Genomic DNA, 27,575 nt, shown 5'->3' on the forward strand with positions numbered 1-27,575 from the left:
ACGTTGACCTGGCCTTAAAAGGTAATATTTGGTGCAGGTAAGTCCTGGAGCCGTGAGCACCCGGTAGACAAAGACAGTCGGTCATGCATGGTGCTGCCTACCCCAGCGCCTCGTGCGCCGTGCCGGCAAATCGGTGCACCCCCACAGCACTTTCTCCGACAGACTGTGTAGCTATAGGAGGATCTTTGTGTGTGTGCATGTACATATATCAATAGGCCTTTGTGTCTGCCACTTTGGCTGTGAACTGCTTTACTATGGTTCACTGCTGGGCCCCCCCTCCCCCCTCATCATTCACCACATGTAAATTTGCCCTGAATGTGAAACGAATCTCTCGAAGCTGGAGGGGAAAACCTCTTCAATTGACAACACTGCATGGGTGGCCGTGCGAGTGGAATTATGAGTTATGTGATCGTGTGGTATGCATACCATTCTGCATTTAATTACACGCTGATTGAAATTCCCACAATGCAACCGTGTGAGCTGATATCCATGCACGCATTGCTCACTTTGGGAATAGCAATTTTGCTTTGGTGATGTTCATTGTGTGTTAATAAGATCCTCATGCGTTTGTTATCAGTCATGGTCTGTCCACTGCTGGATTGAGGCCAGTGAAAGCTGTCACCATCTCTCACGCTCTCAATATGCAACAATCCATATAGCTCCTGCACATAAGCTAAATTCATTCTCTCGGGTGTGTCCCTGCATTTAGCTGACATTCCATGCTCATTCACAAGTACCAGGCGATCACCCCCTTACAGCGACATCTTCTGATCAAGCCCACTGGAGAAAAACCACGCAAAGATGATTCAAACGATGTTTTGTTTTACCAGGTAAGGCCCCCACTGAGCTAAATAGCTGGTCACAAATTATATTTCAATGAAGTGGCTTATGTCAAATTTATAGCAGCCATATACTCTAAACGCATGTTTCGAATTGTGGAGGGAAAAACCGGAGGAGCCTGAGAAAAATCCACGCGACCACGGGGAGAACACGCAAACTCCAAATATACAGGCGTCAGGGTCGCGATCGACCCCATGACCTCCGGTATACCAGGCGAGGTAATTAACATCTCCCAGCCACCGTGACACAGAGTGGAAATAAGAGAAGTAGGCAAAGTAGGAGCAAGTAAAGGAGTCACCTTGATGAAAGACATCGTTAATATTTCCAGAAATCAATAGTTTGACGATGCAGCAAAATACCGTAAGTTTCTGTCAAATGTAATTCATGACCGATATGTTTAGAGGAAGCATCAATCCGATTTTCACAAAAACAGCATCATGAATAAGCGTATGACTCAACTTTGGTGGCAACCCTACTTTCTCTACTGCCTTCTACAGGCACCACTGTTTCTGAGCAATTGCATTTTTTAAAAATATAAATCAGTTAACGATAGAGTATAACAGGCGTAAGAGTTGCATGCAACTGTTGCATACAACATGCCAATCGAAACCCGCCGGTGGCGAGATGTTAACTCCCTCGCCTGGCTATGCAGGAGCTCGTGGGTTCGATCCCAACTCTAATACCTGTATATTTGGAGTTTGCATGTTCTCCCTGTGGCCGCGTGGATTTTTTTTCCGGGTCCCCCCCACATTTATAAACTTGCGTTTAGAGTGTTTTTCTGCTATAAAATGCCACGTGATAAGCCACTTCGTTGAGCTATGATATGTGGCCAGGTCGCTTCTGAAAAAGAGCTACATAGCTCAGTGGGCCGTACCTGGTAAAAGATAAATATAGATTAGAAGGGATGATAACTGGTGGTCAAGACTAACGACGGAGTGGTAGACAAAGGAGAGAACTCGACCAAGAGGACCATCACCGATGAGATGGAGCGATGAAATTATATCGTTCACAGATTTCAGTTTTTTTGCATTGCAGCACCGAGAGATATGGCTAGAACTCAGGGATGCCTTCACCCAGCAGTGGATATATCATGGCTAATGATCACAATGAAGGCTCACAACTTGAATCCTATAATTTGTGTCCGAATTTATGTTTTTTTTATGTTTGCATCATATAATTAATACCTACAAATGCCATGATGATAATTATTCAAGGTTAACGTAGCGAACATACGTGTTAATACGCCAAACAATACAAACGAGACGGTGAAAACGAAGCAAATCATCGATTCGTTCATTTATTTCGGATCCTGCACCAAGACCATCAAATCTCCCAATGGGTAGGCGAGGGCCGTGCGAGTCGTGGGGGTTAATTCACCATACTTCACCACGCTGGTAAATTCTGGTCTGTAAAAGCGGGGAGCATAGACGTTGGGGTGTAGTAGGGCATAACAGTTCTGTATATGTGTATGCACTCCCCGAAGCAAAAAGAAAACCTCGCTCCACATTAGACGATGTCGCCTGCCAGGAGGATGCTCGTGAAGGACGATACTGGGTAGCTGGAGGCAGTCCCCCTCAAACAACAGCGGAGGGCAGAGGAGCAACGCTCACAACAACGAGCGGAGCGCCGGGCGATTAAAATACAGCAAGGAGGGAACACAGTCGTCTTCGTCGGTCAACACATGGCACCTCGGTCTGTCTCCGTAACCAATTGTTAGCGAGCCTTCGACACTTTCCGTGTCCACGGAGTGCACCTAGCCTGGCACAAGCGCCGTGGTGACTTAGTGGCTCAACACATCTGCTGAGCTGCGGACGAGATGGGCGCATTCCAATTATTTAGTCACAGATTAGGGGGGGGGGAGGTGGTGGGATCTTGAATGGGGTAATCACGAAACCGCAGCGAATGGAATGGAGGTCCCACTTGTCTACATTCTGCAGCATTATAATAATCTTTACTTACGTGTGTATTCGGAGTTGTATCTGTGTTATCTTCAACTGTTAAACATGTTATCGTCTTGTAACAATTACGAGGTGGGGGGGGGGGTTCAGTCTCGGAACAAGCGAGGCAATTAAAGCATTCATTCATTTACACCCAGGTCACGCTTGCAAATGAGACTTAATCCCGCGTGTCTCGAGATCCCACCTGGTTAAACAAAGAAGCCAACTTGATTGGCGGATGCCCTCAAGTCATTAGTTTAATCGTGCGTTGATTCACCTTTGTTTCCCCTTTAATTCCATCTTTTTTTTCTTTCTCACAGGCACGCGTTTTTTTTATAGTGACCCTTAAAAATGTTTTTTACCTTCTTCACGTTGCCTTGTAATTAGATTGTCTTGTTAAGCGTTCGTAAGTTTACGCAGGGCGTGACGACAATCACGCCTTTATTTTTTCTTTCGATAAATCAGCCTTTGTTGATTGTGAATGGGACGTTTCAAATGTGAAAGCTATTGTTTAACGCATAACAGATGTTGCGTTAATATTAGATGGCCAACGAAAATAACGCGGAGACATTCTGGACATTTTAGTTCAAAGCATTCTTTGTACCCGCCGATCTCAGTTCGCGTGTCATCATTAAATCTCGCAAGGTCATACCTGTCAACAACCCATGCGGTTTAGTCGTATTCTTGTACAGGGAAATTGAGTTTTCAGGTCCATACGGCGTACAGCCGTTTCGATACGGGCACATTTTTTTGTCTCTTTGTTTTTCTCCCTTGCGATGGGACTTTGTAGGACGAACGTTGAGATTTATAAGGGCACGGGGTCACCAATAAGGTCTGAATTTGGGCTGTAATAGGGTAGGCACTGATAAGGGGTTTAACAGGTGTGCAATTTCCTCTGTAACATACGGAGTTATCTCTTTTTCCAACCTTGTTGAGAAGGAACGGGATCGTTAGACATGGGTGGGGTATTGTTGGATAGATCATTAACCCCCTGTACACGTGTTTCTCCCAGTGTGTGGCGGAGTCATCTCGCTGCAATCTGACGACAACCATTCGTGTGAGATTAATTGAAATTATGCATTCAATTGTATTTACATGAAGTCATTCATTTTATTGATGGTTAAAACGTTATATTGTTAGTTTAACACGTAGGCTTTCGCGACCAATATCATCCATAATACAGGTTTTTTTTGGGAGTTAGATCGCGCAAATATATGAATGTGTCGTTATTTTGTTTGTTATCCCAAGTCTTGATGTAAGACTTTAAAAGCATCCAGCGGTGGATAAACGTTGGCTTACTGGTGAACCTTAATGAATGTCGTTTGTTTATGTATTTGTTGGTGGTTAGCAGCGGCGGAAAGATTCGACCCCGCCCCGAAGGAGATTACTTGAATTGTCCAATTAACGTCGGCGATTCAATTCAATAATCAATTACTTTGCAAACAATTGCGGGTGAAAATAGCGGCCTCTAGTGAGTGAATCACGTGAACTGGTTTCATGCAACACGTACGGATTAAAAAACATCGATTCCATTGGATTGTACCATCTTCTTAATAATTAACATAATCGACTAATCGATACCTCCCAGTAATGAGCCATTACATAAGGTTAGATCACAACAGTGGGCGTGTCCACGGCGGGGGAGGGGGGAGTGAAGGTGACCAACCGGGGACTGAGGCTAGCGAGCCTCTAGCCAATGAACGCGCAAGATGTGGGCGTGGCCAAGTCGACCATATGGGCGTGGCCAAGTCGACTATATGGGCGTGGCCAAGTTGGCTATATGGGCGTGGCCAAGCCCACTATATGGGCGTGGCCAAGTCCACTATATGGGCGTGGCCAAGTCCACTATATGGGCGTGACCAAGACCACTATATGGGCGTGGCCAAGTCCACTATATGGGCGTGGCCAAGTCCACTATATGGGCGTGACCATCGCGTGTAGGCGGCGCTAACGGCTCGAGGTGGGCGTGACGTAACTCAATCAATCAGTGGGTGCAGTTTCTTATTCATTCTTACAACAAATCGTTTATATATTTTGCATTGTTTCTGTTGCATTTGCTGTCCTTCTTCAATAGGTTTCCACTCTTATTTTTTCCCCCTCCATTTTTTGTATCGAGAAACACCGCGGCTTACTGCCCTAATTCCCGTGGGGAGGGAGCAGATCAGGGTGGGTGGGTGCGGGGTAGGGGCAGGGAAGCACGAGAGGAGGAGGAGTGGGGGTTCCAGCTCGGCCGCCATCCGCGCCACAGTCACCGACGCCACCGCCTCCAATTTCAATCCGTCCATTCCCGCCGTCGCCTCGAGCCATCGGCCGCTCGTCGCGCTTCCACAGTGAGCCCGACCATCTTGTGTCTCCGCGGCGCTCGTTATTTCTCGACGATTTAACTCCTAAGCGCGATATTTTTGACGAGCAAAGTTTCCTCTCCGGTGCGTGATCGACCTCCCCACCCCGCCTCCCTCAGCTTTGCAAAACGGCGTTGCGCGCAATTAAAACCGCGCGTTCTTGACGCCGATGATACTGAAGCTGCTCTTCTGCTGTTGCTGCTGCTTGTTTAAAGGACCCCAGCATGAACAAGCTGTACATAGGGCGCCTTGCCGAGGGCACACAGGCGGCTGATCTCGAGAGGGTGTTCACGGAGGCGGGCGTCCCGCCGCGGGGCCGCTTCGTGCTGAGACGGGGCTTCGCCTTCGTGGACTGCGCGGACGAGAGGGCCGCGCAGAAGGCCATCGACCTGCTCTCCGGTGCGGCCACACGTACCCCATCACCCACCACCATCACCACCCTCCCCACGCGGGCCACACGCAGAGACCTCTCGCGTCCCGTGCGGCCCGAACACCTCCAAAGTCTCGCGTGGTGGTGGTTTTGTTGCCGTCTCGGCCCCGCCGGTGATGTCGTGGTTATTTATGTTTGTAGCTACTCCCACCAAACCCATCTCGCTCTCTCCCCATCCCCCTCTCTCCGCACCGCACGCTGGCCCCAGTAAACTCGAGCGTTTAACAAGTTACGAACTCTCGTTCAGCCAGTCGGGCCCATAAGCATGTCCCCCCACCGCCCGCCTTATTCGTCGATTCTCTCATCCCATCAGTAATAAACTACTTTGTTAATCTCGACGGCCATCCATACAGCAGGAACGGCAACGTTTCAATCCGTGTGGGGGTGGCGGAGATCCATAATTAATTCGTGTGCCATGTATCCAGCCACTCGTCCATAACCCCGTGCTTCCATCCGGTTTAGACTCTTATCCGAAACGTCTAACCCAATTCATTCACTCCATACAATAACATCCATCAACTGGGCAAACCAACTCGTTCAAACATCCCCCCAAAAATTGCCACATTCGTCAATATACACATCCAATCCGCTAGTCCCATTCAATTAACCCTTGTCCATTCATCCAACTCGATATTCATCGAAACATTTCTCATCCGTCTCTATCCATCCATCTGCCAGCTAAGAAGGGCTCCTTTAATAATTGTGTAATCACGCACGCAAGTACACTACTGGTGGTAAATCTCGCAATCTATGTTGGCCCATCGCATTACTACAATTAGCGCGGTTGACATACATACACACTCCCATTGTATTGTAAAAGACAAACGAGTATTATCTTGAAACTACACTGAACACGCAGAGTCTTTCTGGCTTTTTGAAACCAAGTTTGAATGAAGTTAGATTTTATTAAAAGTCTTTACAAGCTACTTCCAGGATGATTCTGGTAGTGTTCCTGTCGTGTAGCAGGCAAACATTCTATGATGTCACTAGTGGCATCAAACTGAGTAAAAGTCGATGTATAGCCTGTTTAACACGTAGAAGGCTTTCGCGACCAATATCCATAATATAGATTTTTTTTGGGTTAGATCGCGTAAATATATAAATGTGCCGTTAAACCCGCCACCACCCGACACAGCCAACTATCTCGTTGGGTGGTGGCGGGTTTAACAGCACATTTACATGATCTAACCCAAAAACCTCTCATCGATTTATAGTACAGGGTATGGTTTACCGTTAATGAAGCTTAAAACTTGTGACAGTTTTGGACACTGGTTAGTTGGGCATCCTTGAGTACTGTATATACATTATTTGGTTTTCCTCTTTAGTAACTTTACAGTGCACATCTTCATGATACATTGTGGGTAATACAGTTAAAGCAACATACATGGATCTGTGTTTTCGTTAACACCTTGTGATGGTTTCTTTGTGGCTGGGTGACTTTGTGATCGATTGCTGCAGGTGGGGTTAGGTGGGAGGGGTCAATACAATCTGTACCACGAGGAATTTAAAAGTGGTTTTCCTATTGATTTAATTTTCAACCTTACCACAGGAAGATGGAATTTCCACCACTGGCTGAGGGTTGCAAAACAGGTGGTGAGCATCACTTCTTCGTGCTCCTTTCAGCAGGATACCCACTTAGATTGTTTTGGGTGGGTGTTTCATTGGCTTTTAAAAACAGTCATAAGGTCACCTTGTGGTTCAGGGGTCAAAGCACTGAGTTAACATTGTGGAGAGATCCTGAGCTTGAATATGGGTCTCAGCTTCTTGTAACTGAACCGGGTTATTTTAGCAAGTTGTTCTCAGCCAGGTTGCCATTGATAACATTAGACTTTATTTTCTTAAATTTCAACTGAGCATTTAATTATCCATAAGACTGCCGTTTAATAGTAGGATGTGTATAAAAGTGAGATCTCAGAAGTAATTTTATTATCTGATTACACATGGAGTGGTGCACTGAGAGTTCAAAATGGATTTTTCATTGTTTTCAAGTGTGATGGATGATTGGGTTTTTGTTTTGAAAATCTGCCAATACATTATTCTTGATTTAAGCAAGGTAGTGCAATGATAAAAAACACATCCATCACTTTAACGTGGATCAACGTTCTGTGCAGTCGGAAGAAATGTTTTTTTGGTGTAAATGTAGCCAGATGTGGCGGTGTGTTGTACACCTATAATCCAACCCTTTGTTTCGTGGATCTTGCAGAGGTGTCTGCTGTTGTAAGGCCATCAACCTGTTGAGGTGGCCGAGGGATGGCAGTAGAGCCAAGCGTATTTGTGACACATCTGAGCACTTTTGAGTGCTGCTATTCCTGATATGCGTGGGTTTCCTCTGGTTAAAAATATACTTAGCAGAGCTCTAATGTTAAACTTGTGAATGCTGAATTTAACCCATCAGCTGATTTCAGTTGGTCTTGGTGCAGTGAAATTGAATGGTACATTTGTTTAAAAGGTGACTTGCTATTGTTTTAATGGATTTTTTTTTCGTCTCGTTTTTATTTTATTAAACTTTTCCACATTTTTACCTGTGTTTAATTTCATCGTGAAAAGGAATTTAATTCACTTTTGATTTTTAATTTGTGGAGTACTACTTAGCAGGTCAATTGTTTTATGATTTAGTTAATTGAAATTATAATTCAAATATTTTTCACTTAAGTTCCCTATATCTCTTATGCTGTAATTATAACCATATAAATGTAGCTCATTTTATTGCTACTGGTATTTGAGTTCTCTCAGCTTTTTGTAGAATTTTTTTGGTTTAAAATGCTTCATGCAATGCAAGATTTCTAACTTCACTTTTTTTAAAATGAACTATTATGGGCCTGTTCTGATTCTTGAATACTTTGCTTTGGGGTTCGATTTTATTGGTTTGAGGCTGCATTTGCGTGTTTTGCACAGCGCCTTGTGATCTTTCAGGCAAAAGCGGCTTGAAGTGTAAATGATTTATATCAATGCCACATTGTTATTGTGCAATTTATGTTTACACATTTAATCATAACGAATTTAACTTTTGACTTGTGCATTTGGTATTTATTTTTGTCACATACAGCATTTAATAATTTTTATTTAGTTTTAGGCATTATTTGATATAATCAAAGAAATACTCTTTTTCTCTATACCCGTTCACTGCGTTGGTAGTTCTATTCCGTAATTGCAAACAACATTAAAACATTTTCTCGTTTACACCATTTTGTGAAGTGGCCTTGGGATGAAAGGAGATGTACCTTTGCCTTTTTCATTTTCACGTGTTTTTGAGAATTATATATATTTAGGACATTTACTCTGTTAAGGTCCCACTTAAACGTCAATGACAATACAAGTGTGTACCATTTCAAATCTAGACTACATATGTGTTCATGCGTATATGACCAAATCGCCCTGAATGCAGCAATTCTTGTCAGGTTTTGGAACTTTTGTATGGTGGAGCCTGCTTAGCAAATGAATGAGAGGGCTGCATGGTACTCATTATAGGATTGGACTGCAAGGTGGCCAGGACATGGTGGTACAGCAATGGATTAATTCAACCTATCTGTGCAGAGCTTTCAGTGTTAGCTTGTTGCACGTGGAGGTTTTGCAGGTGCTCCGATGTTTTCCCATATGCCAAAACGCATTAAAGGAAGTTGCCAAACATCCCACATTGCAGGACCATCTTGAAAAATGTCTTTGAGTGTGACTGTCCTGGGTAAAAAAAAAACAGAATTCAGTATGTGCACACGCAATGGCAGAGAACGACGTTTCATCCCAGTTTTATGTAGAACGCATGTGCAAATGCGTTGTTTGGTTGTTTCGTGCTTAAAAATCCTTATTCCCATCGCTGTTAAGGAAAGTAAGAAACATAGCTGGATGTTATTATATAGCTCATGTGCTGGTATTTGGAGCGAGGGATTTTTTTTTAATTAGTTCTGGAGTCGAGGGGCACACCGCAAAGTACACTGCGTGTACAATAGCCGGCGCAGCTGCTTGCGAGCGCGTGCAAGCATGCGCATGACATTTTTCCAGTTAGCGCAAGGCTTCTGTGTACAAAGTCCGGGGCAGGCCTCAGAAACGGATGAACGTGGCATTTTGGTTTTTTTCGCTGTACTGTAAGGTCTTTCTATAAAACATGGCCACGTGACGGTTTTCCCTTTTTTTGTTTGTGTAACGTCCTATGGGCTTTGCAGCCGACTAAATACCGCTGTGTTTGTCATGTTATGCGCAGACACTTGCAAAATCAATGCCACGCATTATTGAAGAAAGTTTATAACAATGCATAGTAAACGGTTGAAAGTGGGTTTTGGGTTTATTTTTTTCTCTTCCTCCACCACCTCCCACCCCTCTAGCAATTGGGTAAACACATGCCACGTTGGCCAGTGATCAAACAAAAAGTGACCGCTTTTAAAAAAAACATCTCCCCTTGCCCTGTTGCTTGCCCCCCCCCCAGAGCAGCAAAGTGTGGCGGTGAGCGCGGGTTGTGCGTGCATCGCTCCAAACACTAAATTGGAAGAGAGGTGTAAATGGAAGAAGGCATTTGCACTTGTAAAATATGAACGCTTGTGTCTTTGTCGGGGTATCCTTTGACGTTGTGTGTTGTGAAAATTAAGCCAAATGGCTTTAGTTATAAAAGTGGAAATAAACGGTGGAAATAACTTTATTCATTGCTGCATATTCTGTTGCAATTTAACACCAAGTTTCCTGCCAGTTGTAATTGAATAATTAAGGTCATTATCTTTTCTGTTTTCTAGGAAAGGCAGAGATTCAGGGGAGTACTATTGAAATCGAGCATTCCGTGCCAAGGTGGCAGAGGTAACCGGTGTTCTTGCATGTGCTTGCAGAGTTGCATTTCACGAATCACAGTCCATAATGTAATAAATTAATTAAATGGCTGTTATTTTATACTGCATTGCTTGTTAATTTATCGTGGACCGGGAGCATAGTGGTTTGTGTTTGAGGGGAAAAGCAGCTGTGTAAGAAATGATTTTCATATTCCTTTGGTGTTCTTTATTAAAGTGAATACATTACATAATACTGCTCGGTCTACTGTACTTTCAAATCGCATTACACTTAAATGCAGCTCAGAGTCATCAAATCAACTTACCATTTTTCAAAACTGTTTGTATTAGAAAATAAAAAATATATACACGTTGTAAGTATCAAGCCTGTTAACATCGGACACGTGCACGTGTTTTGCTTCCCATTTTAGATATCGTAAAATACAAGTGCGTGACATTCCGTCGAGCCTGCAGTGGGAGGTGAGTGATGCTGAAGGCGCGTCCGCGTGCGCTCGCAGCGGTATTCGTGCTCGAGCTGGAAGGGGGTCCGCCAAAACTCGCCACACAAGCTTTTTAACTTGGCATCGTTCCATGCGCCCAGCCGCGCGCGCGGCTTTGTCGTCGACCGGCTGTCTACGGCGGCGTGCGTGTCTTGTGTGTTCTGTCGGCCCAAGTGCGCCTTGGCCCGGGCTGCATGGTGATGTCACCGTCACTGGCATATGGTGGCATTTGTTGTTCTCTCGTGGGGGGGGTAGTGGTTCGCGTACTACGCTATGACAATTACAACCAGAGTTCAATTTCCAGCCATGGCTAACATCAGTGGTGAATATCTGAATCCGTCATGATAATAAACTCATGTTTACAAAGCTCCTTTCAAATTGTTAATTTTCCACGCTGTACATCAGAGGTAAAACAGTGATAATGCAATAAAACCAAAGATAAAATTAAAATATAAACAAAGGCAACTGATTATCTGTGGAACCTAGGGAAGCCACGATAAAAACTGGTAAAAATAATGTCACGATCTCCATAAAATATAATCAATCATTCTCAAACCTCCCCTAGGTCTATTCAGCCTTTCATGAATACTTAGTTTGGTGTGTAAATATCAGCACTGGGGAGACGAAGGTGGCTAGGCATGGTGCTGGCAACACCTCCACCTAGTTGCTCCCATCCTAGTGCTTTCTCCAACAACTCTGCTATATGGGGAATCTTTATCGTCTCTGTTTGGCATGCAGGAGCTGTTGAGCATTCTGGCCGAGTGTGGCAGCGTGGAGAGCTGCAATCGCGGTGAGTCCCCACCGCCCCTGCAGATTGACACATCCACGCGCATCTGATGATTCGCCTATTCTGTCGGATTTGATGAGATTTCAATATGGAGTCGCAATTTCTTTGAACAGTTGGATATTTTTTGTCTCATTTGTGCCGTCTCATTTGTCAATTGGCGATCGTGTTCTTGTGTTCGTTTTCTTCGCACGACGTTTCATTCGTACACATTGTGCGTAGTTTGTAAAAATCAAATGGGCAGACGCATAATTTGGCGCATTTATATTTAGCATGTGAACGGAATGTGCAGTGTGGTGTAATGCAATGATTGTGGCGCGTCGGCTTTTGACATTACAAAAACAAATTGGAAGATTTATTGACGTAGTCTCTACTTCTACTTTTAGTTTAAAATAGCTGAACTTTGGATAGCTGACGCTTGGATGGAATGAGGATCTTAAAACTAGGGGTGTAGCGATTTAATTGATTAATATTAATTCTTCAGCTTGTGATACATCGAATCATATTTTTGAAGTGATCATTTTTAAGCTAAAAACTTAACTTTTTATTTTACCGGATATGGCCCACTGAGATTTATATTTCAGAAGCGACCTGGCTACAAATGTGCAAATTTATAGCAGTCAAATACTCTAAACGCATGCTGATTCTAAATGTGGAGGGATTACCCGGAGAACTTAGATACAAATCCACGGGGAAAGACATGCACAGTCCAAATATACAGGCATAAGCGTCGGGATCGAACCCACAACCTCTTGTATACCAGGCGATGTAGTTAACATCTCGCCACCACGGGTTTCGATTCGTACATGTATGTGACAGTTGCATGCGACTCCTACAGCTGTTATATATACTCTATCGTTCACTGATTTATAAAACAAAAATAATCAGTTGCTTTTAGGTATCCTAAGACATTGTGATAACTCATGTATTTGATTGTTCATGCTGGCATCATGGGAAAGCTTTACACATTTTTGATCGTTATTGGATGGTCTCCGCACAGATTTCCACACGTTGAAATAAGTAATGCATTATTTTTACGCATTTAATTCACTTTCCTCAGCCCACTTTCTGGACCGTGAGGATTTTTAGGGTTTTCAAGATATTCCAGGGCACCCTTTAATTACGACTGTTTGCAAAATTGATTGGGGATGGCCTTTCCATCTTTTCTCAAATTCTCTTGAAAAGTGTTTGAAGTATTACACCACTATGCTGATTTGATGCCTATGTAAATGCTGTTTCTGACACATTCCTGTCTTACACTGTGTAGTATTTTTAGGTTTAACAAAACATGCGGCCATTTAATAAAATTATAATGAACCCCAATTGTGTCTTGCAGTAAATTCTGAAGGATCCTCCACAGTGGTGAACGTTGTTTTTTCAACCAAGGAACAAGCGGAGATGTAAGCCTTCACACTCGTTGAGGTTTTTGTTTTCAAGGTAATGGTTTAACTTGTGAAAAAAAAGTGTGGATTAGGAGGCATGTGAAAAACACCGATCGGTACCATTTCATTAAATCAATCGTGCATTTCACTATTTACAATTATTTCAAATGACATGCTGAAAAAACACACATTTTGCACATTTGAGAATCATTACGGTCAGAGTAAGTAAAATAATGAAGTGTATTTTAAACTTGAATTGGAAGCCCAAAATGTAGCAATGTTTTTAAACCTTAAAGAAAGGTAGTGCATTTATTTTTACCTTGCTATCGGTTGCAAATAGTCGTGGTGATAATTATGTTTAGAAAGTGGCGAATAGGACATTTCAATTAAAAGTTATTAGGATACTGACTAATCAGTTCCCTCGTTCTGTCACATGACCTGGGTTGTGGCACTTTTCGGTGAGATCTACTTGACATACTTCGGCATGCTGGTAGATGCGCATTGGTGAAGGCTTGAGCGCATAGATGGAGCATGATACATTACAACAATCGATTTGCTGCACTGCCCTTTGTAAACTTAGCCCCATTGCATGGAACTGTAGTGGAGTAGCAAGTGTTGTCACCGACATCATGTGACTTTAGACTTGGGAGTCGTCTCAAGCCCTACAATGGCGTGTGATCCCGTGAACATCTTGGATATTGAACATCTTCTAGGCCTTCCCTTAGGTGTACTCGGCCTTCAACGAGTACCTGCTGCATTGTGGAAAGATCGGCACAAGGGGGAGACGAGGCGACCGGGCGTGGTGCTGGCTACAACACCACTTTCTTGTGCTCTGCACTCCTTGATAGGTGCTCGCTTCCGGCTCTTGCCGTGACAGTCTGGGAGGCTCTGCGGGTGGAGCATCGTTGTCTTATCTACGCGTGTGTGTTGTGCACAGTGCCCTGGACATGCTGAATAACAAGGAGGTGAGCAGCCGGCAGCTGAAGGCGTCGTACATTCCGGACGAGGACGTGCCAAACCAGAGCCCTCGCGAGGCGGGTGACAGCCGTACGATGCGGAACCCCAAGAGGGGGGGGGGCTACTTCCCCAGACAGGATGCGCCCAGGCAAGGGTAAAGATGACCATCACAGCTGTCCACTTCTTAGAAGTCCCCAAGTTGAGCTGCTGTTACGTTATTAAAATTAGAACGATGACTTGAGGTTGACAGGGAAGCTCAAGGTCAGCGCACGGAGCCAAACATTGCTGAGATCCTGGGTTCAAAACCCGGATTTATTTTCTGTTGCTTGTTTTTGTCGCATTTAAATTGGTGCTATACGTCAAGCAGACCTGGTTGCAATTATAATTATGATTTCAACATCGTTAGCTGACATCACAATTGCATTATGATGGTAATTAATTGCAGTTACAATTGTAACTGGTCTGGTGTTATTTCAGGAGTTGGACATTTTTTGTTTGGAACCCTTGCATCTACAAGTACATCGCCATGTTTTACAACGGGCCCTAGCAGACGACATCACTGTCAGAATGGCCGCAAATGTCGCTACTAATTTTCAAGTCCCCTCGTTAGGCCTCTTAATCCACACTTGGCAAACGCCTTTAAATATCCCTTTTAAAGAGTGGTGCACGCCAATCAAACACATTTTTAATTCTCAGAGCTCGTATAAGCTCATTGAATGAAAAACAAACAATGATACAATTGTTTTTTTTCGTGAGGTCTTTGGTCACCACTGAAGATGCAAAGCGATTTTTTTCGTGGCTAAAATCTAGATAGCTCCATCTCGGCGGTGCCAATTCAATGCTCTTGACTGAGCCACCCAATAAATTATTATGGAAACAATTTGACGCTGTTTTCTAACAAGGCTGTACTCTTTTCTGTGAATTCAGCTTGCTTCTTATGATGCCGATTGTACAGTAATTGTCAAACACGCAACGTGCTCAACAGCAAAAAACAAAATGTTGACACCTGTAATGCCGTTTAAAATAGAGTTTCACATCGACTTTGGATGCTTGTGCATGTGTTTGAACATAGTGGCCCTGTGGCGTATATGTTGTCATACTGTGCTGCTTGTCATGAATGCCCACATTAGCCAGAACAGATTAAGTGTGGGTGCTTTGTATTGTGGGTGATATATTGATGGGCATTTGTGCCCATCTTATAAGCAATTATCCTTGCAATCACATATATTGTACCCGAGTCTGGCTGTTAATGTCTATAATAACCCCTTTTGCAGTTTTCTGTGTGAAGTAATAATACTAATAGTTAATGTACAGCAATATTAATGAACTGCTTAGCAGTGATGAAGTTGGGTTTCCTAACTGGGACAATGTACATGTATAGCCAAACATTTTGGCAATTTCCTGCTGGATGAGGGCTCCCCTACCCCCCCTTGTCCTTTGTGGATGTTAGTTGACCATGCGTTACGCTGATCGGTATGGGTTGGTAAAGCGAGTAGCAGAGACGTGGAAGCATAACAATATGGGACAGCTATGGATTTTGCCAAGCTGCTAAAATACGTAAAAAACGTATTTGTTAAAGTCGAGTTTGCATATCATTACAGGCTTGCACGTAATGTTGATAGCTATTTTAATTACAGTAAAACCTTGGATTGCGGGTAACTTGGTCTCCGTGTGTTTTGTAAGACGAGCAAAAATTTACTAAATATTAATTTCATAAACAAGCGCGGTACGTGTATACGCTTTGTCTGCCGAGCATCACGTGATCACAACTGATATACGAGTGCTTTGATATTCGAGTGCTTTGGATTACAAACACGTTTCCGGAACGAATTATGCTCGCAATCCAAGGTTTTTACTGTACCTGTTCAGCTGGATAACGCGAAACGATGCCTTTTTTATAAGGAGCGTGTGTTTTCTGCCAGCAGACCGGACATTCCCGTGCGCATTTTGGTTCCTGCCCAGTTTCTGGGAGCCGTTTTTGGGAAGGAAGGTGCCACCATCAAGAAAATCACGCAGGAGTCGCGCTCAAAGTTTGTACCTTCGTCTAAAGTTTTACCCGCCCTTCCTGCTGCTCTTGGCACATTCCGTCTAGTGTTTTGTAATCCCATGGTGTTCTGTGCTGCTAAACATGGATTTAAAGACACTTTGGACATTAACCTTCCCCGGCATATGAATTAGTTTAATAAGAGTGCATATTTACCAAAGTCGCTCGTTACAATGGAGACTTTTCTCCCCGGTCTCTCTCGCCTGGTGAAATAGTTTGACGTTTAAAATAAATGAATGAAAGCTTTTGTAATTAAGATTATAATTTATCCAGCAGAGCCTCACTTAGTCTCAACAGTATATTTTAGGAGACTCCTACATTTGGCAGTTTGGGCATTTCTATTTAAAGGAGCTCTTGGATGCAGGATAACAAAAAAAGTGCAATACATAAGGGGCTGACACTCAATTGCCACACAGATGGGTTCACAAACCAATTTACTGTACTCCCGTCTGGCCAACCTGCAATCCAACAGGTTGGGGTGCATTTCAAAATGTGTGCGATTCATCTCACCCCCTCTCTCAAGCGCTGGATTGCAAGTGTGTGCCACTGCAGCTGGCTCACTGGCTGTAGAATCAATCGCTTGCTGTTAGAGCAATTTAAACTTGGCGTGGTTTGAGTGCAATAGGTTTAACCCAGGGCTTCCCAAATCCACAGTCTTTGTAAGCCAATGGTACCTTTTTCAGGATTGATTACATTTTCTGTAAAATTCGGAAAAAAAATTGTACACAATGCATCTGTTTCTTGGGGGTTGGTGAACACACATACCTTGTGACAGATCACTGATTGAAATTGTTGCAAAGATCTTGTGTGTGTCCAGTTTTAAATAAAATTACGTCCGTTAAATCACTATCTAAATTTCAGCCAGCAATTCTGTCCTATGTGCAGCATGTACAAGTTTGTATTTCAATGGAATATTGATGAATGTGGAAAGGTTTACGAGGACTAGGAATTTGAAAAGCCGCCGTTTAACCCATTACTTCTCAGGATGGTGCCACGTCACGGTGCGCAACGTTGTAAACCGCCGACCGACGCCAATGTGTGTGCGCCGCGCGTGTTCGAATGAGACAGAATCGACGTGCAGCGCAAGGAGTGGAGCGGCTCGGCGGAGAAGGTGGTCACCATCCACTCGAGCGAGGAGGGCTCCATCGAGGCGTGCCGCCTCATCCTGGACATCGTTCGCGACGAGGCCAAGAGCACCAACTTGTACGACTCGCTCGCGTTAAATTCGTATGGTTAGCATCCATCTCTGCTTTACCGCATGGATAAAAGGGGGTATCTGGCATGGATAAAAATAATAACCACATCCACCCCTTCTGATTCCACACCAAATCAGATGAGAGCAGTTTACATGTATAACCGTGATTTTTTATGTATTTACATATACAGCAGTTTTTTCAACGCAATGCCATCGTGGGGGTAGATGTGGAATGATAGAAGCATAATACAGTAATGGGTATTGTTGCATTGCTTCTGCTACGCACCCTGCAGCCCCGAAGCTATGATTGTTGGCCACCTATCCAAGTACTATGCAAGCTGTATCCTGCTTAGTTTTGAGATATTATGAGATTGTGTGCATTCCATATGATTTGGTCATCGGTGTGTCCTGTGCATGTAAACATGAACGCTTATTTGTACGTGTATCACAGTTCCGGAGAGATCCCTCTTAAGCTGTTGGTTCACAATGACTTTGTGGGTCGCATCATCGGCCGGGAGGGCCGCAACCTGAAACGGATCGAGCAGGAGTCTGGAACGAAGATCACCATCTCCCGGTGAGATGGCAAACCTGAGGGATGGATTGGCTGAAGCATATATGGCTTGTATGCACAGAGTTCGATATTGAAATTCAGTGAAGAGAAAGCAGCATTATCCATGATAGTCTACAAGGTAAGAAAAGGGTCCCTGATTTTGATAATGATTTTAAAAACTTTGACCTTTTTGACCTAAGCCAACAAAAGCGATTTAAAACTTTCACCCTGCTAATTTTCTGGGGTTTTAGAAATTTCAGAATTGTATTCCTATTTGCTCTTTTTTTAGGTTCGGAAACCAGTTTGTGAAGTGAAGTCGGTTATCATCCATTCCTTTGTTTTTTCCGAAGCCCATTTGCTTTGCGGCAGACAGGAGTGTGTGAAGCCAGACACTTGTGGGGGGTGGGAATTAGCCATGCGATATCAAACCTGATCTATTTTATACATTATTGCATCAATGTGTGTTTGAGAAATGGGATTATTCTGACTGCTTGTTCAGCTTTAGTCCTGTTCAATTCGGTTGGTTAAACGCAAGCAGATTTCTCTCTAAAACCCTCCAATCTTTGGCCGACATCAAGTCGCATAAAACCGGTTTCTTCTGTCGTCATAACACGTTGACGCCTTGTTTCGCACTGGACGCAATGGCGCCGTTGGTTGTCGCAAAAGCGCGTAACGTTGCCTTTTTCCTCACAGTCTGCAAGATCTGTCCATGTACAACCCTGAGCGGACCATCTCTCTGGACGGGAGCACGGAGCAGTGCATGAAGGCCGAAGCAGAAATCGTGAAGCAGGTCTGGGAGATGTGCGACCGGGACGCCGAGTCGGCTCAAGTGAGTAACGAGGTACAGGAATTGGTTTCCCCTCCTCCTGCGGTTTCTTACGAGTTGCGTGCCAAAGCTCGCGTGCAGACACCGCCGGTGCTGGGCTGGAACGCATCCACCAAGTTCAAAATTGTACCCTAAAGTTAAGTCGTAAAGTAGTAGCCGCCGCTCCAAATTCATAGTTCAATTATTGACTGTCGTGTGACGAACGTTACTTTTTGGCAGGGTTCGGTTGGAAAGTGCTACCTCTATTGTGTGGATCAAAGGTAATTTGGTCTTCTTTGAGCCATTTTCTAACACACGGTGTTGCTCTGCACGAGTTCTGAATGGATGTTCTATCTCTTGTGACATGGTGCCGATAGGACAATTAAAATATAAGTTTGATCAGAGGAAAAAATGGTTTATTTGAATTGGTACATTGATACTGATGTAGGGGCATCAGTATCAATGTAGATCCAGTTATTCTCATCAATATTGACTGTTTATCCATGTGTTAAGGTATGGAGATATGGACAATAGAATACATTAGCTGGTACTTCCAGGTTACTTCTATTAAAATCGCAAAGTCTTAGAAAATAGTAAGGATCAACACATCGTAGGATTTGTGCACACTGATTTGGTGGCATGGATAATAAGTAATGAGTACTAGATAAATGGATCAGAGGAGTTTCACTATATACACAGCACATTAAATAGAGATTGCTGTGCTGCAGCTATCTGTCCAGTTATGTATTGCATTACAGATATGTATGACTGCTATGTGTGTGTACGTGCGTATGTGTGTATATAATTAAAATTGTTATATTTTAATTGTGTCGCAGATGGAGGCCAACTTCATTCCGGGTATGAACCTGGGCATGGTGGGGCTGTTTCCGCCTAGTGGCAGCATGCCCAACACCCCCAGGGTAAGCGTCTGCTAACTGCTGTATAGCAAAACCTCTACCGTGTCGTCTGCCTCCTCGGTTACAAACACATGCATCACACGCACATGCGCACATGCATACAGCCGTATAATTATTTACAGCCCTTTTGTCAATCCACTGCTGGATAAAAGGCTTCATCAACTCGTATTGGTCTTGGGGCTGTTTGACCATACTTCACCACGTCGGGTATTGCAAATCGTTAAAGGACCGGTTCAGATCTAATTCAGATATCACTCGCTAAATTATATTAATCGTGGTCAGTAGTCAAACTCAGGACACCAGGTTCACAGTGCAGTGTGCTCTCCAGTGTGCTACTACTCCATTCCAGAATGCTACTACTCCATTCAAGAATGCTAATTTTTGTCCTCTTTTTTTGAATACAAGATAGTGAAATATATTTAAACGAATTAACATTTCTTGACTTTGCAGTGTCATTTAAGTACGAATTCTAAGGGGCGGACAGGCTGATTGGGAAGGTTTAACAATTTGCATATAAAATGTATTCTCTCTAAATGCATCTAAGCATGTAGATTGAGATGTATCCAGGTGATATGCATATTGTACACAGGCTAATGAAGTCAACAACACGGTAGAAGGTAGATTGAACAAGGAAGAAAAGACAGCACAAATGAGACAATAACGATTGTTTCAATCGAAATGCAACCCAAGATCGTGACTCCACGGAACAGGCGGGGGGATGTGACTCGTAACATGCCTGGTGACGACAGTTATTTTAACACCAAGACCACAATGAATGTTTTTCTTATACGTTGTGGTAAATGTCGGATGCCCGCGTATACACGCACGTGGAGAGAATGAGCATGTTCTTTGCACCGTGAAAATCGTGAGTCCGAAACAAAGAAATCCCCACGTTCTCGCTCGCTCTTAGACGGAGCACGAATGGCCGTTTAAACTAGAAAGCACGAACAGCTGCAGGCAATGTGGCACAGCAGAAAAAACTTGCAACAGCTGTGGTCGGTCTCACTCGGGCTCCAGCTGCCTGGCGTGCTTTTTGAGCAGCATGCCGTGAAAATTCTGCGCGCGTTGCATGTGCCCTGGGTGTTGTGTAATGTGCATGGGTGGCCTTGCACGCGTTCATGTGTGCACTGCCTTGCAAATCCCAGCGAGTCGCTTTGTGGTTTCAGAGCTATGCGCGTTGGTGCTCGATGGCAGGTACCTCCTTGTGTTTCGATTTCACCTGAACCATAAGAGTTACCCGGTGTTATGTAGTCGGCAACAATGCTGGTAGATTGTGTCTGCCGCGTTGGCCTAAATATGCACTCGCCAACGGCGGTTTTTTCAGTTGTTCAACCAGACCATGGAGCTTTGGGGGGGGGGGGGGGGCAAGGGCTGTGAGGTGGCCAGCAAGTAAGTGGCAGTCTAGCAAGTGGGTTTGTGAACCCATTTTTTCAGACATTTGAGTGTTTAGACGCATTTGGGTGTTAAACACTCAAATGCGCATTGGTCCTCTCTGGGAGTTGAAATTTCTTCTTGTATTTAGAACGCACTTCCATTAATTTGGCCAAACATCCCAATGCAGAAATCTCATGATGTTCTTGACAGTGCACAGTAATATCACCAACCTGCATTGACCAGCGTGGTGAAGTTGGTCCGATAACCCGCGCAACTGACAACAGCATCGGCAGGCCTTCCAGCATGTGGATTGACAAAGGGCTGAATTTTGTATTTTTGTATTATAAATAAATGACATTAGCATACATTAGTTGCATGACGATGATGAAACTGGCGATTACTTTTTGTGGAAAAACACATTTTAAGTCGAGTGAAGTTGATTTTTTTTTTTACCCGTGAGAACTTGAGAGACGAGGATGAATCTAATTTGCAAAAGTGACTTGGGTCACCAAAATGACAAAAGTAAAACTTGATAAAGTAAAGCAATGAAGCGAGTAGAAATTAAGAGCAAAATAAAGTTTCGTGTGATTTAAGTCTTAAACATTGCACAAACATTAATGAATGTTAATTCACACATTCCGTGCAGCAAGTTGGCTCTTTTGCACATTACTTGTAATTAAACGGTGCAATAATAATTAAATTACAAAAACAGTAAGATAAATGGAGTGACTTGTACTAATATGTGAATACAGGGATCTATTGGTTGAGTTTTAGAGCTGGCCAGGATTTGGCAAGGACATTGCTCACTTTTCACCCAAGGCATCTTGAGAGCACACACTTTAAACATTTCTTATCACTATAACAAACAATTACAGATATAAAAAAAACGCACAATTAAAAAATAATTTACAAATATACAATTCACAAGAATAAAAAAATATGTCTTTCCAAGCACAACATCTTTAGCAATGATCCTCATACTGTTTGGGACACTTCCAATCTCAAAGCAGACGATTTAAAACACCAGTATAGCAAATGCACGTGTGCATGTTTCTGTTTTGCACGTGCGCGTGTTGGTGCATGCAGGGCGAACAGGAGACCGTGTTCCTGCTTATCCCGGCACAGGCGGTGGGCACCATGATTGGGCGGCAGGGCCAGCACATCCAGCAGCTGGCGCGCTTCGCCGGCGCCAACATCAAGGTGCGGTCGCCGGCGTTGTGGTTTCGTAGCACAGGATGACTCGGCCCTGATGTTCAGCGGGCCACAATAAAGTTGTGATGTGGCTGGCAGGCCACGTGACATCAAAGGGTCACAATTACAGATGTTGTGATGTCGCGTCATTTCGCGGTGTCTGTACACGTGACCAATCTTTTGAATCTTTTCTCCAGGTGGTTTTCTGTTATCTTTCTTTCAGCTAGTTATTGGTTATGTTTGTATGTTGAATGTCTTCCCGCACCGTATGCAGCCAACCGTGCTAATCGGAGTTGCGGGGAAAAGACAATAAACTAAACACAAAAGCAGTGAGAAAGAAATCAGTTTTCATTGTCTTGAGATTGTGTACAGCTCCCCTCTCCAGCTTTTGTGTATCTTGCTTTCATATCGGCAATATGTATATATTTGCCTTGGCCAGACATATTTCTGTATGAGCTACTACCAGTTAGAGTATTTGGCTGCTATAAATTTCCACATGATAAGCTACTTCGTTGAACTGTCATTTGTGACCAGGTCGCTTCTGAAAAAGAGCTAATAGTTTGGTGGGTTTAACCTGGTAAGTAAAATTTTAAAAATCTTTCTAAAATAGTATTGCACTGATTTGTAGAGCTGTGTTGTCATCCTCAGATCGCCCCGGCCGAAACTCCAGAGAGCAAGGAGAGGATGGTCATCATCACAGGCCATGCCGAGGCTCAGTTCAAGGTGGGTTTTGAGCCGAGCATAAAAATAAATATCTCGTGCCTATAGCAGGATTGGTATTGAAATTTCACAACAATTCACATGTTATATTCACGTCTTATTCAATACTTCGTTTGCTCTTGGAATTTACCATGGACCCCCGTAAGACTGTTTTTTTATGTGCACATTATTGTTGACGTTCTGGATGCTATATCATGCACGTTCATCAGCACAGAAGCCAGCCTTGAATACATGAAACGTTTTTTTTATGGGGACCCACTAATGCTGTAACCATTTGAGGCTTTTGGCTCTCTGCTGTCGCCCTTTGATAATAACCACCGGACCCCACATAGTGAACTTCTGCTACAAACAGAAAGTAACAAGCAGTGCTGGTACAAACCTGTGGTTCAGCACCGTGGAGGCCAAGGGTTCGTCGACCATGCAGATTTGTGAAATTTCCAGACCTTGCTGGACTGCCAGAGATGGAATTGTCGAAGTGGGTTGGTGAAACCCATCTGTGCGGACCTTGGAGAAATATCCCCTCCTTTGCATGCCCAGATTTCTTCAGGACTTCTCTTTTTAAATCCTTTATATTAAGTTCGCTTGCTTGCTTACGACCGTACAAATCTTTCGGTCGTTTTTTAACCCACTTCCCGTGATCCAATCGAGCTGACATTTTGCACAAAGACTCGTTGTGCGTGACAATGTATTTTCGTGAAAATTTTTTCCAAAATTTTACACCTTTTAGGGAAAAAAAAAATATATTTAATTACCAATTGCTTAATGGTGGCAGACAATCATCTGACCCATAGGTGGCAGCCATCTCAAGCCAGAGGACGAGAGGACTCTAGCCGCCTGTTTCAAAGACCAATATGGGCTGGGTTGTGGCCCATTGAACACGCATATAAAGGATTTATAGTGAAAAACTTTTTTTACGGGTTAATTTTTTTCCCACAATGAAGCAAAGCAATCTCGGGTGGAATTGGCCAAACGTACCCCGATGAGCGCAGGATCCTCTTTGCAAATAAGTCCTGACTCTGTGAGGCTCCTCTCCTGGGCGAATAGTCATCCTGGACAGGCGAGTGAGTGACACGACGATTATTGCCGCCGTCGTCATTATTAACGACGCTCTTGCTGTCCATCACTTGCGCAGGCTCAGGGCAGGATCTTCCGGAAGCTGAAGGAGGAGAACTTCGTGCCCCCACGAGAGGAAGTGAGGCTGGAGGTGCGCATCAAGGTGCCGACGGCAGCAGCCGGACGAGTCATCGGCCGAGGAGGGCGCACGGTGAGCTGGGGGGCAGGGAGTGGGGCACGTAGCATTTGGGGAGGTGGCACGGGGGGGGGGGCACATCCGACGCCGCTGGTGTGGTCAGGACGGCGAGGTTCACACCTCAGTTTTCACCAATGGGCCTCATTGGGTTGTCATTCCATTCGTCTTCATGTCCTCGTCCCCTTCTAGTTTTCTCGATTTGTTTGCCTGTTCCCCGGTCTCCTCCCCTTAATGAACGCAGAGTGTGCGTTTTAATGCTTGTCCCCCTCGTTGACGGCACAGGTGACCGAGCTGCAGAACCTGACGTGTGCCGAGGTGTTGGTGCCGCGAGACCAGACCCCGGATGAAGACGACTACATCTTCGTCAAGATTGTCGGGCACTTCTTCGCCAGCCAGGTGCGATGGCATCAGCTGTATGTCCACACTATGTGGCATCGTCGTGAGATTTTTGTTATGCGGTGACCGGCAAGGTGGAGCGCGTTGACTGCTTAAACGTAAATGCCATATATCTCAATACAACGCAGCCACCATTCGTAAAGACATGCACAGACCCACTAGCTGAGAAGGACATTTAATGTATGCCTTTGTATGAGAGCTGATGTTTATCGAGCGAATTGAATGGTCTTTTTTAATCGTGCAAATGGAATGTGTTCTCTCTAGATGGCCCAGAGGAAGATCCGTGAGATCGTGGCTCGGCTGAAACAGAGGCCCAGTCCTCTTCGGCAAGGCAAGCAGCAGCAGCAGGAGCAAGATTAAAACCGGGGCCATGTCAGGGAGGGTGAGGAGTGGGGTTGAGAGTGGGAAGGGGGGGGGGAGGTTTTTCAGTGAGCAGAACCACAGGGATGGTTGGTTGGATTGTGGAGGCAGTCTTGTCAGCGAGCCCTATGATTCTCACCCACTCACACAACCACCTGTTTTCTGTATTCATACCTGGGTGGATGAAAGTGCCTTTTCATATTCCTCTCTTACTGATGTTAGAGAGATCCTCTCCCTGTTCCAAAACCTCTGACTCTCTCGGCTCCTTTGCTCCCCACAAAAAAATGCATATCCCTTCTTCGGGATTAGTAATTGTTTTCATTTATTTTATTTGTATTGTATTCCTCTAACAAAAAAAGGAGAAAAAAAGTGAATCCTCGGACCAGCGTGGCTCAGCCAGGAGTCGCCATGTGGCTTGAAGTTTGTTTCTAGGAACACCGAGCATGTTTACTGTGCTTTCTTCTCTCTCAAGTGTCTCCCACTGGGTTAGATATCTCCAGCGCAAAGAGTGTTTTACCGAAAGCTCTCAAATAGTCTGCTCCCAACCACAGAGGCCAAAAAAACACTACGTGTTCCGAACAGTCTCTGCTACTTTCGTACACACTGTTGCCAAACGCTGGAAGAGGGTGCTGGGGGGCTAGGGCGCACTTTGCTCACGCAGCTCTCTCACCGCAGCTTCGTGTGCCCCCCCCCCTCCCCCCCCCTTGTCAGTGCGTCCTTCCTTCCTCACCGCTGTGTTGACCAAACGCAGCAGTTTCAGTCTGCGTGACAACGGTTCGACATCAATTGTTGGCCGTGTTTGGTCCGTGTCATTTATTGAAACCAAAAAAAAGTATGCCGTTGGTCAGCGTCTAGAAAAGACATTTAAAAAACATTTCCACAGTACAAGGCAATAAAAGAGTAGGAATTTTATTGTTGCTTTTGAGATTGCTTTTTTTGTAATTGACACGAGTTGGTATATTTTTTTAATGCACAAACTGTGCTGAAAGGCAATTTGTAAACTAGCAAATTGGAACGTGTAACACTAAAGCAGGTGATTTTCGTTATGATTTTCTAGACGCTGGCCCACACTCTGTGTGCGCGCGTACGTGCGTGCACTTCTGTCTTCCTTCCAAGACTGTGACTTAGCAGCAGCAGCTACCTCATTCACTGGTACCTCATAACGTCTCATTGGAAACTGGGATTCTGTAAAACTCCATGGGGGCACGTGTTGCCCAGGCAGCTCACAGCCCGCTCGGGACGAGTCTGTGCGTTTTTTTTTTCCCTTCCCCTGTTGCAGTCAAAACAAGAAACCTCTAAAAAAGAACACCTCAAACCGGGAAACCTCAACAATATCCGCCCCCTTTATAATGGCATCGCAAGTTTATCACCAAGTTCACATTAACCATGCTCTCACTGGCTTTGCAGAGAACTTCAAATCGTATGCTGCGCCCACTGTCCCCTTTTTGTAGCGAACGACGACGCGTGTCTGCGTACGGTTTAAAGCGTCATCTCAAAATCCTGTATTTTGTTGCCGCAAGAAATTAATCTGGCAGCTGTTGCGCCACAACTGTTTACTACTACACGCAGTAGCGTATCTGCTCGGGGATGGGGTGGCGCGTGTGACGGAGGTGATGCACGGTTAATATGAAGTTGAGTTAGTGAAGCGCTGTGTTTTTCATGGTGGCTGATGTTACGGCATTGGGAGCAGAAAGAACGGAATTTGTTTTGGTGCTGTTTTTCCCTAAAAGGCGCACTGCTTAAAATATCGCTCGAATGTGCGTCGACTTGACGGTAAATGCTCGTTTTGAAGGCACTTATTATTTTTACCCTTGGTTATTGTTTTTTTTAATTGTTGGTATTGTTTCTATTATTATTTTACAGTTAATGGTAATTGCTGCATTGTATGAAATGGTGCTAATGGTGGAAGCTGCACGTGTAAGTTGTAGCGTAGTTTTGAACTTCGAAAGGGCCTACATTGACACCGCACTGGAGGCGCCGACTATTCCTAATTTCTTTTGGATAATTGATACACACAAATTTACAGTAAACACCTTCAACGTGACACAACTGAAATGTTGGTGAATTAGATTTTTTGTTTTCATCAAAAAGTATATGCAAATGAAAAAAAATACATGAAAATGCATTGTACGGTAACCAAGCGGCCTTAAATCCTTAAAAGAAACCTTGAAATCATTCCAGCAGGTTAAGTGGCGCGGATGAATTTTTCTTCAGGCATGTCCAGTGGCCAATGCCAGCCAGCGGCGTGGCTGCGTGCAACCCGGTCTTGGAACAAACCGTGTGGAATGAACAAATGAATTGTAAGAATATAGCACAGGTTCGTTTTAGCCGCCGGTGACCCCCCCCCTCCCCCAATCCTGGTGGATGAGCGTGGCGTTGAAAATTATTCCCTGCGGAGTGTTTTGGCAGAGTCTCGTCACAGAGCAACGCGTTATGTGCAAACATTGTCCTTTGCATCCATTGTGTGGCTTCTCAAAATATCCGTATCTCTCGGTTCCACTTGGACTCGCTAACACCACCCAAGTGTTCTCAACAAACTTGTCTTCTCCCGGTCACATTCACGAGTCTGGCTACAGTGGTGTGCCTTTCGGTATGCAAGAGAAGCCCCCCACCCCCCCTGATTGCACCGTTGCTTTGACTTGGGCTGAAGCCAAGGGACTGGGTTGTGGGATTTTGCGAGCTCCGTTGGGAATTCTTTTTTTGACGATGGAACCGTGGGGAAAGTGGGTTTTGCGGTCGCCGAGGCTCCCATCCAAGACCAGGGTCGCGTTTGGAAAATTTTCAGGCAGCCAGCCACCTCGTATGCCAATTTGGTTACATGGCTGTATTCAAGATTGAATAAACATTTTCTTGGACA

General features: G+C 44.4%; 1 protein-coding gene across 6 annotated transcripts; it reads left to right on the forward strand.

Moving 5' to 3' along the window:
* The first annotated feature begins 4,740 nt into the window (after positions 1 to 4,740).
* On the forward strand, positions 4,741 to 27,575 carry LOC144721007 (insulin-like growth factor 2 mRNA-binding protein 1). 6 transcript variants are annotated; one of them, XM_078598279.1, is made up of 17 exons: positions 4,741 to 5,107; positions 5,335 to 5,518; positions 10,268 to 10,328; positions 10,726 to 10,774; positions 11,533 to 11,584; positions 12,915 to 12,978; positions 13,898 to 14,071; positions 15,840 to 15,947; positions 17,030 to 17,164; positions 17,608 to 17,730; positions 18,400 to 18,535; positions 19,348 to 19,431; positions 21,889 to 22,002; positions 22,642 to 22,716; positions 23,846 to 23,977; positions 24,245 to 24,358; positions 24,623 to 27,575. In XM_078598279.1, exons 2-17 carry the CDS (start codon positions 5,344 to 5,346, stop codon positions 24,716 to 24,718), a joined length of 1,692 nt encoding a protein of 563 aa, XP_078454405.1. In that variant the 5' UTR covers positions 4,741 to 5,107; positions 5,335 to 5,343; the 3' UTR covers positions 24,719 to 27,575. The 6 variants fall into 6 exon arrangements, with proteins under 6 accessions (XP_078454405.1, XP_078454406.1, XP_078454401.1 ...); XM_078598280.1 differs by having other exon boundaries at positions 15,843 to 15,947; XM_078598275.1 differs by having other exon boundaries at positions 18,400 to 18,547; positions 24,623 to 24,741.

The sequence above is a fragment of the Lampetra planeri genome, chromosome 10 (assembly GCF_965212315.1).
Source record: "Lampetra planeri chromosome 10, kcLamPlan1.2.h2, whole genome shotgun sequence".
In the NCBI taxonomy this organism is placed as follows: Eukaryota; Metazoa; Chordata; class Hyperoartia; order Petromyzontiformes; family Petromyzontidae; genus Lampetra; species Lampetra planeri.